Raw genomic sequence first — 15679 nt, forward strand, 5'->3', positions numbered from 1 at the left:
GGAATATTTGCTCAGTTTCATATTAGGCATTTCATAGAGTTGTATATATGAAAATGTGTGCAATTTCATGTAGAATAAAACGAAAAATATTTGAAGGTTGTAGCTTTTCTTATTTCTGAAATAATTGCATATAAAAAATATATACTATATAAAAAAAATCGACATTCGGTCAACTTTAACTCGTCAGATATGGTCGAAAACTGCATTTGTAAGCTAATACTCTTACAGTATAGTAATATTCAATCATTTGTCTTCATTTTGAAAGAAATTGGAAGTCTAAGACAATATTTAGATTTATGGTGAATTTTAAAAAAAATATTTGTTTACGTCCGCGCACTACGAATTCATGCATTATTTTGTGATAATATTTTCTCTGTGTTGCTTTTATCGTTTTACAATGTGTTATATACCAAAATGATCGCAATTTAGTGTACATTACAACGAAAAAAAAGTAACTTGTTACCTTTAACTGTTTAGCGCACAGCGCGATTTGAATACAATTATATATGAAATTTTGTTTTTGCGCTATCATATATCGCATTATTTATATATGATAATGATAAATTTTTTCATTTTTGATGGTTGCATACTAAACTTCAGCCAATGAAAAAAAAGGAGCCAAAAATGAACTCTTAATCTTGAAAAATAAGCGCGCTCTGATTTAAAAAAAAAAAAAAAATTTCCGCTTCTGCGCTCACTCTGAAACACCTCCGGCACACGGGAGACATTTTTTTTTTTACCGCTTCGGCGTTTAAGGGTTAATGAAAGATATAATTTAGGCCAAAGGCCAAGCATTGGGACCTGGTATGAAGTTATTCAGTGCAGCAAGGGAAATTGAGATTAGAAAGGTTTGAAAGGTATAACAGGAGGATAATCTCGCAGTTGCACTATGACGCAATTGATAAAGAGTGGGTGGAGAAAGGGGCATAAGAGAACATAAACGGAGGTAAAATAAAAGGAATGAAAGGGGTTGCATCTAGAGGCCGAAGGGACTCTGCAAAGGGTCTTAAGTAATGCCTACAGTGCACTACAAGAGGTCCACTGATGACAGCACTACCACCCTACAAGGAACTTTGTATACTAAGGTAGTTCCCAAAACAATAGAGCGGAACAAAGAAAATTTTTCTGGAAGAAACACGTATGAAAATTTCAAAAAACAAAATCTCCCAAAGGTCAAAAGACTTGGAAAAATTTTGCCATAGAAACTGCCACCTTTCTCCACCAACTTAAGTTTTGGTTATTTTATTTCCATTAAAACTAAAGTAAGTTACCTACCACCAATTTCTGCAAGCAATAACTTCTACAAAAGAAGATTCCATAAATAATGACAATATGGTTTTATATGAAATACCTCTGCACATCCTTTTGTTCTTAATCTTTGATACCGACAATTCTATGGCCCATCTGGACCATTCATCTATCAAAGCTCAACTTTTTACAATTCTTTGTGCATTGCACTTCTCAAATTTTATTGAGCTTGCAAACTGACATGATTTTCTGTGTAATTTTAACCACTGCTACTTACTAGCAATATTACTTTAAAATGCATTCTTCTAAGCTGATAGCACTACATCTTTTGAACCTTAAAGCTCTGTCATATGGTAAACATTATATGGCAAAAATTAAATAAAGTGCTTCCATGGTTCACTATAATTGACCATCCATTACCTAAAATAACCTGGCAAGTTGAAATTCTTGAATAAACACAATGTTTAATGTAAGACAAAAATCTACGCTATGAAAACCATCATAAATCAAAAACCTTTGAAAAATGGATTCACCTAACACAAAATAAATTAAAATTACCCTTGATCTAAATATAATTATGCAATCACTCCGAAACTTATAATTACCATTATTCACACAATTTACTGAACTTTATACCAATTTATGTACTACAGTTACACCTTACCTGATTTGTTGGTTTGTTAAATATTCTTGGGGTACATGGTAGTCAATATCTTGGGGTCGGCAGGGAGTTTCCGCCCACGGACCACCAAAATTGGGGTAGAGATTTTCCGGAGAATTAAGATTAAGTCCCAGTGTTGTGAGATCAGACCCTAAAGCTAGATAAACAAGATTGTGGTCTGTTTCCGCCGCTCTGATGAACGTTAAGAGACCCACCATACCAAACTGATCGGTTACCATGCCCCCGGGGATATTGGTCACTTTTCCTAGTAAGGGACAAAAAAAAAAAAAAATTACAGTGACAACAATAAACCTAAATGACCCAAGAAGCACCAAACAATTAATATGCTAGCATTACTTCTACCTTACACTTTTCAGCTAGGATTTTTTTTTTCTTTATGAAAAATATGTATAAAAAGCAAACATGACAAGTTACATTAATACTGACCATCATGCGAGGTTTGTATCCCTCTTTTTGCCTGACTCTTTTCCACAGGTCTTATGACAATCGCCGCATCCGATAAGGTATCTGTGCTGGCACTGGAACTGGACTTCTTTTCATTCCCCGAGAGACCATCATCTGGGAAATGTGAGAAAACTATTTCCGGTTAGTATGCTCCACAAAAAATGCATTACCTTTCACTAAAAACAGACTTAACTCTGTCCATGCGAGGCAAAAACTATAACAGTTATCACCCAGTATTCCCGGGGGATGCGCAACACACCCACCAACGAATACCAAAATTCCCTCTAATAAAGCTTATAACAGCCTATTTTAATAGTTCAAACACCAAAGACCCCCTTCAAAATACTTATAATGCCTATTTTAATGGTTCAAACACCAAATATACCTTAAACTAGTCACAAAAACATAAAAATACAGTAGTACTACCTCAAGACTTCAAACTTAATCCATTTCAGAAGACAGCTCTAAATATGATCTGTTCAAAATATGAAACAAATATCCCCATAAGAAATAAAGGGAATCAGGATAATTCGTTCTAACCAACCCAAAAAGTCATCCTTTTCATAATTTTTCTATTATTGTGTTCAAAAGTTAAGAGTCGCGTATGATTTACAAACTGTTTGGTCAAAATGGCGCACAGCCAGCTGGGGGATGGAGGGAGGAGATGGGAACCCTTTGAGAAAGCCAAAATAGTCGCAGTAGGCAAAGGTTGGTAACAAAATCAATTTTATTCACATTTTACAAGGATAATCAAAGGAATCAAAAGTGTGCATGTCCAACTGTGTGTGAGAGAGAGAGAGAGAGAGAGAGTAATCAGCTTGTATGGTTGCTGATGTGCTTACGCTTGGATCTTAAGTGAATGAAAGAGATTAATTATGCCACAATACATCAACTTACTGTTGGCAAACGGCAGAATTTAAAATGAACATGAGGATTTTGCAAACAAATCAGTAATAAGTAAAGAATGCAAGAAAAGGAAAGATTAAAAAACTTTTCACAAGGAAAGGAAAGAGATTAAGTACCTTTTCACAAGGAAGTTGTTTTAACAAACAACTGAAGGCATGCAGAAGCTGTGTTTAATATGGAGCCAAGTTACTTTCACAGTGGTAAAAAATCGTAAAATGCAACCGTCACTAGATAGGTATTTTACTGTAACAAAAAGAAGTGATTTGGACAAATCAAGCATAAGTGAAAGAAACAGGTGAATAATCATCCCAGCCCAGCTGGTAAGTCACTAGGAAGCAGACCCCCATCTTCCCTCTCCTCTGTATAGTCTCACTCAGCACACTAAACATTGGCTCAAGTAAGACTTTTTTATTACTTTATTGCATCTGACTGTTTTCATGTTTTATCACTATTTCAAATTTTTGAAATAAATTTCAATTTCTTATTTTCATGTGAATTGGTACTGCTTTTATGAACATCTTATGTACAGTAAAGATTTTACTGTCTCTTCTTCTCTCCTCAACAATATCATGATGTATGATAACTTAAAAAATCATTTATTCATTATTCCTAAAAAATATAAACCACCTGCTATGACAAATGATTTTGTTGATAGTTTATGCTAAATTTTGTGAAAAGCTTTGTTCTTTCATTTACTATTTTGTTGAATATGGTTATACTATACAGTCTCGCTTAGTGCACCAAACACTGGCTCAATTAAGACTTACTTCTTTATTGTTTCTGTATTGCATTTGATTGTTTTCACATCAACGCTCCCTTCGTTCAGTCTTAAGTCAGCTGCGTGTGACATCACCATGGTGACGTATGATTTTAAACATCTTTTATGCACAATTTTATATTAAAATGCTTTATTTTTTTATCTATTTTGTTGAATTGGTTATCATTAAACGATATATTGTAAATGAAGAAATAGTTTGTAGTACAGATTTTCTTGCAGGACGCACTAGGCCGTCAAATACAAGTAGTATAAACAAGATAATTGGTCAGTTCGAAGTAGGAGCACTCGTTTGACAAACAATACAAAATTTTACCGAAAATTTCATTAGAAAAACAGAATGTTCGACAAACAAGATACCACTGTACAGTAATTCCTCTATGAAAAAATCTGTGACTAGGCGAATTTTCCACGAATAACTGAAGCCATAAATGCTGAACCGTAAATAAGCTGAGGTCGACTGTATACTGGGAAAGATTAGAAAATAAAGTTGTTTTAAAGCAAAGTATTGGAGACTACTTTTGACATACCGTATATTTATGTTTGTAAGATGACCTTTAGAAAGATGAGGTCAAAAATTATGGCAAATTTTCATTAATTTATCTCATATCTGTAGTGTAAGATGACTGCTAAATTACAAAACCACCTGTATATAGGCTAGCTTTTACAACAGGTCTCTTATGAAACACTGGTCATGTAAAGATGTTATAACGGTATAATAAGATATAGCCAAGATGGCAAGTTTAAGTTCATGACAGTCTGGGGGCAGATGCAGCGTATATTCGGAAGGATACAGCTACATAGAGGAAGAGAGTTCTTTTCATGAAATAACAGTTGGGGTGACTGGTGTGACCATATGATTAATTGGATCCACTGTACACACTATATCACTAGATATCTTTGCACTCATTTAAAACAAAAAGAACTTATGCAGCAACTGATGCTCTACTGTGTTGACAGTTTAAAACCACTTCACAAGTAAGCACAGTTCAGTCTCAAGTCAGCTACATGAGACATCACCATGGTGACATATGATTTTGTAAACCTTTTATGCACAATTTTATATTAAAATGCTTTATTCTTTTATCTATTTTGTTGAATTGGTTATCATTAAACAACATACTGTAAAAGAAAAAACATGTTTATAGTACAGATTTTCTTGCAGGATGCACTAGGCCATCAAACACAAGTACAGTGGGCCCGCAGTATTCGCGTTCTCCAGATTCGTGGACTCACACATTCGCGGATTTCTCTCTGGAACGTTTCCCCGCGGAAAATTCGCAGTATTTTTCTATTTTCTATGAGAAATATCCACAAATTCCTGGGTTTTTTTTTAATCAATTTCATCATAAAATGCACTTTTTGTGATAAAACTATTAAAAAAACCAAGTATGAGAATTTTTAGTGGTTTTTCTTGAGTTTTAACTAACAAAATAGGCTGTTTTTAGCGTTTTTATAGGGGTTCCAAATATTAGCGGGTTCTGACTATTCACTGGGGGGGGGTCTGGTATGCATCCCCTGCGAATATGGGGGGACCACTGTAGTATAAACAAGATAATTGGTCAGTTCGAAGTAGGAGCACTTATTTGACAAACTATACAAAATTTTATTGAAAATTTCATTCGAAAAACTGAATATTCAACAAACGAGGTACCACTGTACAGTAATTTCTCTATGAAAAAATCTGTGACTGCAGTGGGGCATCGCTTAATCGTGAATCAGCAATCACGGAATCAGTCATTCACAGGTTTTTCTTGGACCGCTTCTCAAGCTATATCGCTAGTATGAATCACAGTATCACGGGACAAACGTGTTGCGTATGGGATGTTTATCGGTAGGCTAAGCCTCGATTGCAGTCCGATAATCACAAACATACACGAAACAACTCACATTATGATATTAACTAACAATAAAGGTAATAAAACTATTCTTACCTTATACATTATTGGCATATCTTCATAATAAATAGCCTATTCAAGGTATATGTATGACGTTCATTGGTAGGCTAAACCTAGTTGCAGTGCGATAACCATCAACATACATGAACAGATTCACATTATGATATTAACTGACAATAAAGGTAATAAAACCATTCTCACCTTGTATATTATAGGCATATCTCTGAATTAAGTTCCATTCAGCAACTAAAAACAGTGATGATATTGGTAAAACATCATCAGTTGATTATTTTAAAAATGTAAACAAAACCAGAATGCAAATGGTAGATCGCTATGATCATATCATAATACTATAATATGGTAATAATACATGTAATATGATTAGACACATTAAAACAACAGTTTTATTAAAATGATCATTACTCTCAATACACAACTATTATTCAACTTTTGCTAATGGATATCTGTCAATGTTACAACCTAATCAGGCAAAAGTCACGTTCTCTATATGGAGAAACAGCTGATTGACGTCATCTGCCATAACTATTAAGCATTTAGAGTTGTGTTTAAGTTGTCACTGCCAATATTCAATGGTGGCTTCCAAAGGTAAAAATAAAATACATTTTTACTCATTCTTCATGTAATGGAGATCTGAAGAAAGAATCTCTCATCTCAGTTAAATCAACTTTTATCTATGCGAAGCCAGCCAGCTGACAAAATGTACGTACGTATATGAAAATCAAATTATGGTAGCATTCATAGCAAGATTATCTTTCGAAATTGTAATAGTACTAGTCATGGTAGCAATAATGTTTGGAATATACGTAACATTCATTTTCAATACAAAATACAGTGGTACCTCAGGATACGAAATTAATCCGTTCCGATGCGGCCTTAATAACCTGAGCTTTTCGTATCTTAAACCGCATTTTACATGTAAATTACCCACTTCGTTCCAAGCCCTACAAAAACACCCTAGTAAATTTTATAATAAAGCTAAATTGACCAATAAACCATGAAATATAACAATTTGGACCATTCAATACCTAACTTAATACGTACTACTAATGTGTACTACTACATAGTACCTGTAAATAAAGTGTATTAGTGTGCATGGTATACAACAAAATACTGCACGTACATATGTAGTAAAATGTGGAACCTTACCTTTCAAGTGAGGCTATCTCCGAAAGTGGCAAAAGAGGAGGAGGACAAACGGCAGAAAACTTGTACGTACACTTAACTTTACGAAACACATTAAAAAATGTCAGGAAACATTAAGAATAAACTTTATGAAACACATTAACAAATGGCACAAAACCTTAACACTTAACTTTACAAAAAACATAAAATTTAATTTCTTTTTTTTGTCATTTTTTTATTTTTACATTTTTTCTTTTTACTATTTTATACTTTATGTATTTTTTTTTTTAAAACAAAATTTCAATTTCTTCACCACTTTCAACTGTCTGTTTTTTCGTAGTACCACTTGGATCTTCCTGTTTGCTTACTCCTACTAAAGGCCTCTTTAAAAAATAACTATCCAAGGAAGATTGCTTCTGCCTGCTTTTCACTATGTTCCTGAAACGACTCAGGCAAACGTCATCGAACTGAGCAAGCATACGACCTGTGTAAGCCTTTTCGGGGTGTGTCTTTTCTACAAATGATTGCACCTTATGAAAGGCAGCTACAGCATCCTTAATTTCTACCATTGTCATAGGGTCGTCCTCCTCCTCCTCGCCGCTGCTAGAGAACTCTTCTTGAACTATGTTATATTGCATGGTCTCCAACTCCTTCGGGTCATCTGTCGTAAGCTCCTCGAGAAGGTCATTGACGTCGTCCTCGTCAACGACCAGCCCCATGGACTTGCCGAGTGCAACGATCTCGTCAAGATCTGGTTGCTAAACAGTTTCAGGATCGTCAACTGTTTCTGAATCTGCACCAGCTTCGCCCACGTCGAATCCCTCGAAGTCTCGGGTGGATACAGCATCAGGAAAGAGTTTTCTCCACAAAGAATTCAAGGTTCGCCTCGAAACCTCCTGCCAAGCTTGATCGATGAGTCGGATGCATATTACGATATCGAAATGCTCCTTCCAAAATTCACGCAAGGTGAGGTTTGTGGTATCGGTGATGTCGAAACATCTCTTGAAAAGATGTTTCGTATACAGCTTCTTGAAGTTCGATATCACTTGCTGGTCCATGGGCTGGAGGAGAGGGGTGGTGTTAGGCAGAAGATAAAGAACCTTGATGAAAGAATACTCCGCTAGGATATCTTCCTCGAGGCAGGAGGGTGAGCAGAGGCATTGTCCAACAACAGCAGACATTTCAGAGGGAGGCGCTTCTCTTCCAAGATTTACCCACTCAGTGAACAAGTCTCGTTACCCAGGCTTTCGCATTAGCCCTCCACAACACTGGAAGCTTCTCCTTTAGCAATTTGTGGGCCTTGAAGGCTTGAGGAGTCTGAATGATACACAAGTAGGGGCTTCACCTTGCAATCCCCACTGGCGTTCAAACAAAGTGCGAGTGTAAGCCTGTCTTTCATAGGCTTATGCCTGGGTAGCTTCTTCTCTTCCTCTACGATGTACGTCCGATGAGGAATTTTTTTCCAAAAAAGGCCAGTCTCATCACAGTTGAAGACTTCTGAGAACTGTAGCCTTCGTTGATCGTCATCTCGTCAAACGTCTTAATAAAGGCTTCGGCCGCTTTCGTGTCCGAGCTGGCCGCCTCCCCATGCCGCACCACCGAATGGATGCCAGTCCGTTTCCAGAATTTTTCAAACCACCCATGAGTAGCCTTGAAGTTTGGGGTTGGCGTCGATGTCCCTTCTCCTCCATCGTCTTGGGCAATCAAATCGCCGAAAATATCGCTGGCCTTGTGGCAGATTGCCGTCTAGGATGTTGTATCGCCAGCGATTTCTTTGTCTTTTATCCAGACAAGAAGCAGCCTCTCCATCTCGTCGTGCATGTGGCTCCTCTTGTTGGACAAAATAGTGACGCCCTTGGAAGGTGTAGCTGCTTTGATGGCTTCCTTCTGCTTAAGAATGGTGCCTATCGTCGAAGGATTTCGGCCGTATTCCTTAGCGATCACACTCAACCGCATGCCAGCTTCATACTTCTTGATAATCTCCATTTTTGTCTCCATAGAAAGCATCCTCTTCTTTCCGTGAACTTCAGCAACTTTCTTGGGACCCATGACGACGTATACTGTACGTGATTAAGTTATGTATTATATGTACTAAAGTTCTCACACAACACGAAATCACTAACGAATTTACGTTAATAAACAAAATCGTTACATATGAATGAACAAATTCCGCGTGCATACACAAATGGTGGTGCGAAGCAGTGGGCGAGGGACGCCTTTACGTAGAGCACGACGGGAGAGATGCTGGCCAATAGGAGAGCAGGATCTTATGGCGGTGACTAGCATCAGGAACCAATGGGAGAGCGGGAGGATGATGGTGAGTCTACTCAGTTGGCGGTGCGCAAATTTTAAAATTGTTATCGGTGGTCCAGGCGAATCTCGGGACTTTACAGCAATAACCTTTCGTAACCTGAATTATCTTCGTATGTAGAGCCAAAAAAATCTTCGTATTAGCTTTTGTAACTTGAATTTTTCGTAAGCTGGGACTTTCATATGTCGAGGTACCACTGTATTATTGTTATTCTGGTAGTAATGGAATTTTTATTCTAAAATTAATATTAATAATACTTACCTGTATAACTTATCTAGCCCTAAATCCCCAAAAACCGCACCAAAATTTACCACACTGGCAACCCTGTTACCTCCTATTCTGTCCGCCAGTTGGCAACGCTGCCATTGACAGTTACAAAACCTTCCCTGAAAATCAGTTGTGATAGGCAGATCGTGGGGTAGGATGGGTGGGACTAGATAAACTATACAGGTATTATTATCTGAGTACAATTTCCCCTTCGGACAGAATAGGACATAAAACAATCAAAGAAATATATATCATAGGCAATAAAAACTCAACCCGAGGTCTAAGATACTAAGAACTCAAAGTCTCCTACCATAATGCCGCAGAACTGAGGTAGTAAAGGACAAGGAGTAAGTGTATAGTCAGTCAGTCTGTACTAAAGTCAGGTGACCGACCAGTCAGACAAAATGAGGACAGCAAGGCTGCACCCCGATGACTTTATCAAGCACTACGACACCTGCTCTCTCACGAATGTCTGGCGCCAAGAGAGAGGATCGGGTATTGACAATTCTTTCCCTGAGATGAGTGCCTGGACTGCCTTGGCGATTCAAAGCTAAGCAAACATTGGGGGTGTATCAACGCAACCCAAAGTCGCCAGCAGCGATATCAGCTCATGAGCAACTCCTGACTTGAGCTTTCTGGTGCCAAGAGAAAGGAGCGCGGAGCAAAAAGGCGACTCAGTCCCGAAAGACGAGTGCTGGCAGTCCAACCTGGTCTCATGTTAAACGATCATCGGAGGGTGTATCAACGCAACCAATGTCAACAAGAAACTCAGGGCTACTAAATGTCGCCTGATCTCGCACGAGTGTCTGACTCCGAGAAAACAGGTGAGATAAAAAGTAGATGGTGAACGAGTCACCAGATGACAGCAGACGATCCATCGACTAATTCCCTATCCAGAAGGACAATGGAAGAAGCGTGAGTCGTCAGGACAAGCGAACCAGTGGCTAGTCCTAGGTCGGCATCGACTTTGGGAGAAGCATAGTCGCCAGTGCCGACAACCCAGTGGCTGGTCCTATGTCACACTGACAATGGAAGCAGCTTGAGTTGTCAAGCAGCTGGTCCTTGTCATCAACAACACCTAAATACCAAACTGCCTAATTCCCATTATAACTAAACCAAAAACTGCCATAAGTTATAATGTAAAAACAAAAAATATATACAACAAAAAAGAAAAAATAATATACAGGTAGCAACCAAACGTAAAACAGGAAGACTACCTAATTCTCCTGTCTGACGACCTCTCCTGCCATCACCAACGGGCCCAAGGAACGAAGGTCGCCTAGAACTAGAGCAATATCCCTCAAGTAAAAGGAGGCAAAAAACAGAATTAGAATGCTAAGTCGCCGCCTCAAGCACTTTGGCGACCGAGACGTTTTTCATAAAAGCTACTGATGTAGCAACTGCTCTAATACTGCGTGCTCTCAGCGTCTGGATCTCTGAGAAAAAAGGATAGACCATTCTTTGATATAGGTCTCGACATTTCAGGGTGAAACAAACAGATGACGGGGACGACCCTGATTGTCCTTCATCCGACGTAAATAGCATGAGAGCGCCCTAACAGGGTAAAGAACTAATTCCTCATTAAATTACCGACAAAGTCGACCAGCGACTTCAGCACGAAAGACCTGGGAATGGGATTATCAGACGATTCGGGAAGGAATGACAAAATCATGTCTTATCCAAATCTAGCAACCAGATAAGTGTGTGCTTGCAGTTTACCCACCCTCTTGGCTGTAGCCAGCGAGACAAGGAAGAGTTTCTTAGAAGAGAGGTCCCTAAAATCAGCCATATTCAGAGGCTCAAACGGAGGGAACCTAAAGAGTTTAAGGACTTTACTAATGTCCCATGTCGAAACTGCAGACTGGGTTGGCCAACTGTTGTGCCACTCTGGAGAAGAACCCTTTGTGCTTGGAGAATCTCCTGACAGTCTCCAGGCATGAAGATGAGCATGTGGAGCCTCTGATGGAACCGATGAAAATGGGGTTGTTTGAGAAGATCTGGTCTCTATCAGACGAATGGGGGGCTCCACCAGAGCTTGCACTAAGTCAGGAAACCCCTCCTTTTGTGGCCAGAAGGGGGCAATCAAGGTGAGATACAGATGCTTGGTTGCTCTTACTTTGTTGAGTACTGACCTCACCAGAGCGAACGGAGGAAATGCATGGGCTTGAAGGCCCTCCCAGTCCTGCATAAGAGCGTCTATCCCGGCACTCTGAGGAGTCTGGTAAGAGGCAAAGAAGATCTGGCACCTAAAATTCAGTGGGGTGGCAAACAGACTGACTGTGACAGGCCACTTCTTCCTGAGGCTGTCGAAGACTTCCTGGCAAGTGTCCAATCCGACCCTTGAACTTCGTTCGGTCTCGACAAGGCATCTGCTAAGACATTGTGATGGCCCAGGATAAACTGAGGGACCAACGTAATCCCCGTCTTCTGCCCAACACAGGATTGATCGCGCTTCTTGATTGAGAAGGTCCGACTGTGTGCCATCTTGGTTTCTCAAGTAGGAGACTGCTGTGGTGTTGTCGACGAAGATCGCGACAACCGACTCCAACAGTTGATCCTGAAATGAAAGACGGCCTAGGTACACTGCCCTTAGTTCCTTCCAATTTATTGACATGATCCTCTCTTCCTCTGACCAAAGGCCCGAAGCGACTTCGGAGCCCAGGTGTGCACCCCAACCTTGATCCGAGGCGTCTGACTAAAACATTAGGTCTGGCAGAACTGAAAGAAGAGATGTCCCTGACTTGAGGCGGTGAACTTGCATCCACCAACCGAGATCCTTCAGACATCCAACACGACTATCGTGTCCTCGGACACGAAATCCCACGACTGGAGAAGTGTCGACTGAAGGGACCTCATTCTGAGACGACCTCCGGGAACCAGTTGGATGAGGGATGACAAATGGCCCAGGAGTGTCCTCCAAAGAGAAACTGGCTGCATTACGGAGGACAAAAATTCTTCGACCAGACTTAGAAGCTTGTCTATCCATTTTGGAGCGGGAGAAGCCCTCAAAATCTGGGAATTCTAAACAATCCCCAGATAAGTCATGATCTGGCAAGGGATTAGACTGGACTTGTCGAAGTTGATATGAATGCCCAACTCGACACAAAGAGACAGAACTATCTCCCTCGACCGGAGACATTTATCTAGAGATTCGGCCTGGACAAACCAATCGTCCAGATACCGAAGCATCCTTACATTTAACTGATGCAGAATAGCCGAAACAGGAGCCATCACCCGAGAAAAGACCTGTGGAGCAGTGGTGAGGCCAAAACAAAGGGTCTTGAACTGGAAAACTCCTGAGTCCGTGAAAAACCAAAGGTAAGGTCTGCTCTTTGGATGGATGGGGATTTGCAGATAAGCATCCTGCAGATCGATGGAAACTTTAGAATGAACTTGTTCAAGACCGAAAGATCTATGATGGGGCGCCAGGCACCCAAGGCCTTTAGAACTACAACACCCATGAGTAAAACCCGGAAGGAGGAGGAGCTCGCTCTATGGCATCCTTCTCCAAGAGAGCCGAAAGCTCCATCTCCAAGGCTTGATCCCTGATTGAGTGCAGGGAATAACCGCTGAACTCGAGAGGACGATTGGAAAGTGGAGGTCTCGAAACAAAAGGGAACTCGCAACCTGCCTTCAGGACCTCCACCACACAAGCATCCACTGCTCTCTCCTGCCAAGCTGACCAATGGCGAGAGAGACAAGCTCCTACTGTGGTCTCCGGGCGAGGTAATGACTCCTACTTCCGAAAATTCTTACGCAGAGGCAAGGAAGAAGAAGAAGGTCCACCTGGAGGTTGAGCTCTTCCCCTGCCCTTTGAACCACGCCTAGAACCTCTCCTCCGTTTCAAAGAGTGACCAGAGGAGGAAGCTGAGGCGCCAAAAACCTGAGATGTACTCTGGAAAAACGAGCCAGAAACGAGGAGGTTGTTGGGCTGGAGCAGAAGGTACAGATCTGAAACTAAACTTACGCTTACTCCTTGAAGGAACGGGAGGAAGACCAGAGGAAAAAGCCCTTGATAAGGCCCAGTGAGCTTGGGAAGAGGCATCACCTTGATGTTCCTTCGAAACCTCAGATATATCAAATAGGGAATCGCCAAAAGGAGAAGAGGACAACAAACTGTTTCTCTGAATCTCCGATACACAGGAGCGTAACTGCGACAAATACAGGCTACGCCTTAGAGAAACAAGAAAGGCCTGCATTGAAGCGGCAAGCTCGTTCTGATGTACAGAAGCGATTGAAATAGAAGAGCAGAATTTCTCAAAAAGAGCACCACCGGGAGGAAAATACCCGGAGTCCTTGATATACATTAAGACCTCCGAGTACCCACATATTGAAGGATTGAGCTTTTTGTAAGGGGCTCATAACAGACTCCGTGGCAATAATGTCTTCGATTGAGACCGAGACCGAAGCCTTGGAAAGCAAAGGTTGACCCGAAAGTCAGACAAAATCAGGATTTGGTTTGGGGGATCGAGAGAATGATGTATCATCCACCACCTGATAAACTCCTCTCCGGTGTCGTAGAAGAGAAGAGAGTTTCCTCTTCCCTTCCCCGATCACCTTTGAAAGTTTAGCGGCGACGTCTGCCCTCACTCTCGCGAACCTCTGAGCAAGGGAAAAACGTAAAAATTCCCGCGACTGGGAAGGACCGTCAAGAAAAATCCCTTCTGTAATATAACAAGGCAGATGCTGCTTCTGCTTAGGCCTCGCCTGAGGAAGAAAACTCAAAATTAATTCAATAAGTTTCTTGAACTCGACATCATGACCGCCGTTCAAAGAAACATCAATATCGTCAGATCCTAACTGAGAAACTTCCCCTGAAGTAAGATCCTGACGACTAGCTATCATAGGTCTAACACTAATACCCCTCCCCCTTCTCCTAAATAAGCGCCCTTTGACACTGTTACGGGACTAACAGAGGACACATTGGGTAAAGAATCATCAGTCACCTGCCCGGGCCGGATCCCCCCTAGGCCTTCGCCACAACGGGGTTCACAAGCCGGGGTATCTGTCGCACCGTTACCCATGGTGCTGTCGACAGGTACCTGACGAGGAGCTGAAAATGAATCTACAAAGTGTGTTAGACATTCTAGTAAAAGCTTCTTCAAAATTCTCTGACAGCTTGTTAAACTTAGCTGAAATGTCTCTATCTAGCTAAACTAAGCTGTAATTTTTCAAACTTTTGTTTCCAACTAGTTTCCATCGCCAAAACCTTTGAATCAACATCAGAAACGACTTCACTATTTACCGGTTGTACAGGTGGCAAAGCATCAATTAATTCGGAATCGGAATCACACGATACCGAAACCGAAGAACCAGAACCATGAGCGCACAAATCAAGGAAATGCTACCGATTTCTTTTTCTCCTTAATAAATCTGTTACCCTGCAAGATTCTTTGATGTTTCATATAGACTAAGTCAAGTCTTCGTCAGACCAAGGCTTAAAGAAGTCACAACGATAAGTCAAGTCACAAACCTGTCCACGACAAAAGCAACAAATGTCATGGGGTTCATACTCCCTGCTACTCATCCTTGTCCCACAAGCCGGGCAATTCCTGATGTTGCTGGCAGAAAGAAGCATCGAATTATCTTGGTAATCCATTGGACTGTTGGACAGGTCACGTAATTCCAAGTCGTGCAAAAATTCGTAATATAATATAAATACCACGATAGAAATAAAAGTTAATTCACTATTTCGTGGATGTAATACGTGAGTGGTAATTAACCAAGTCGCATTAACAATTAATGAGAGCTTTAAAGGCACAAAAAGGTTTAGGAAATTTATAAAGAGCGGCCGTGATGTAAACAACATGGGCGCTCGTTAACAACTGATTTTCAGGGAAGGTTTTGTAACTGTCAACGGCAGCGTTGCCAACTGGCAGACAGAATAGGAGGTAACAGGGTTGCCAATGTGGCAAATTTTGGTGTGGATTTTGGGGATTTAGGGCTAGATAAATTATATTAAGGTAATGTTTATTAATAATTATAGTTTAGAATGATCTGAGCAT

General features: G+C 40.4%; 1 protein-coding gene across 1 annotated transcript in view; it reads right to left on the reverse strand.

Moving 5' to 3' along the window:
• The window catches only part of LOC135195755 (CCR4-NOT transcription complex subunit 2-like), a 118394-nt gene that overhangs the window by 21059 nt on the left and 81656 nt on the right, over positions 1–15679 (reverse strand). Inside the window, exons 5-6 of the mRNA XM_064222204.1 lie at positions 2357–2506; positions 1913–2174 (exon numbers count right to left, since the gene is read on the reverse strand). Coding sequence (XP_064078274.1) covers positions 1913–2174; positions 2357–2506 — 412 coding nt within the window. The remainder of the gene's footprint in view (positions 1–1912; positions 2175–2356; positions 2507–15679) is intronic.

This window comes from Macrobrachium nipponense, chromosome 16, assembly GCF_015104395.2.
Source record: "Macrobrachium nipponense isolate FS-2020 chromosome 16, ASM1510439v2, whole genome shotgun sequence".
Classification (NCBI taxonomy): domain Eukaryota; kingdom Metazoa; phylum Arthropoda; class Malacostraca; order Decapoda; family Palaemonidae; genus Macrobrachium; species Macrobrachium nipponense.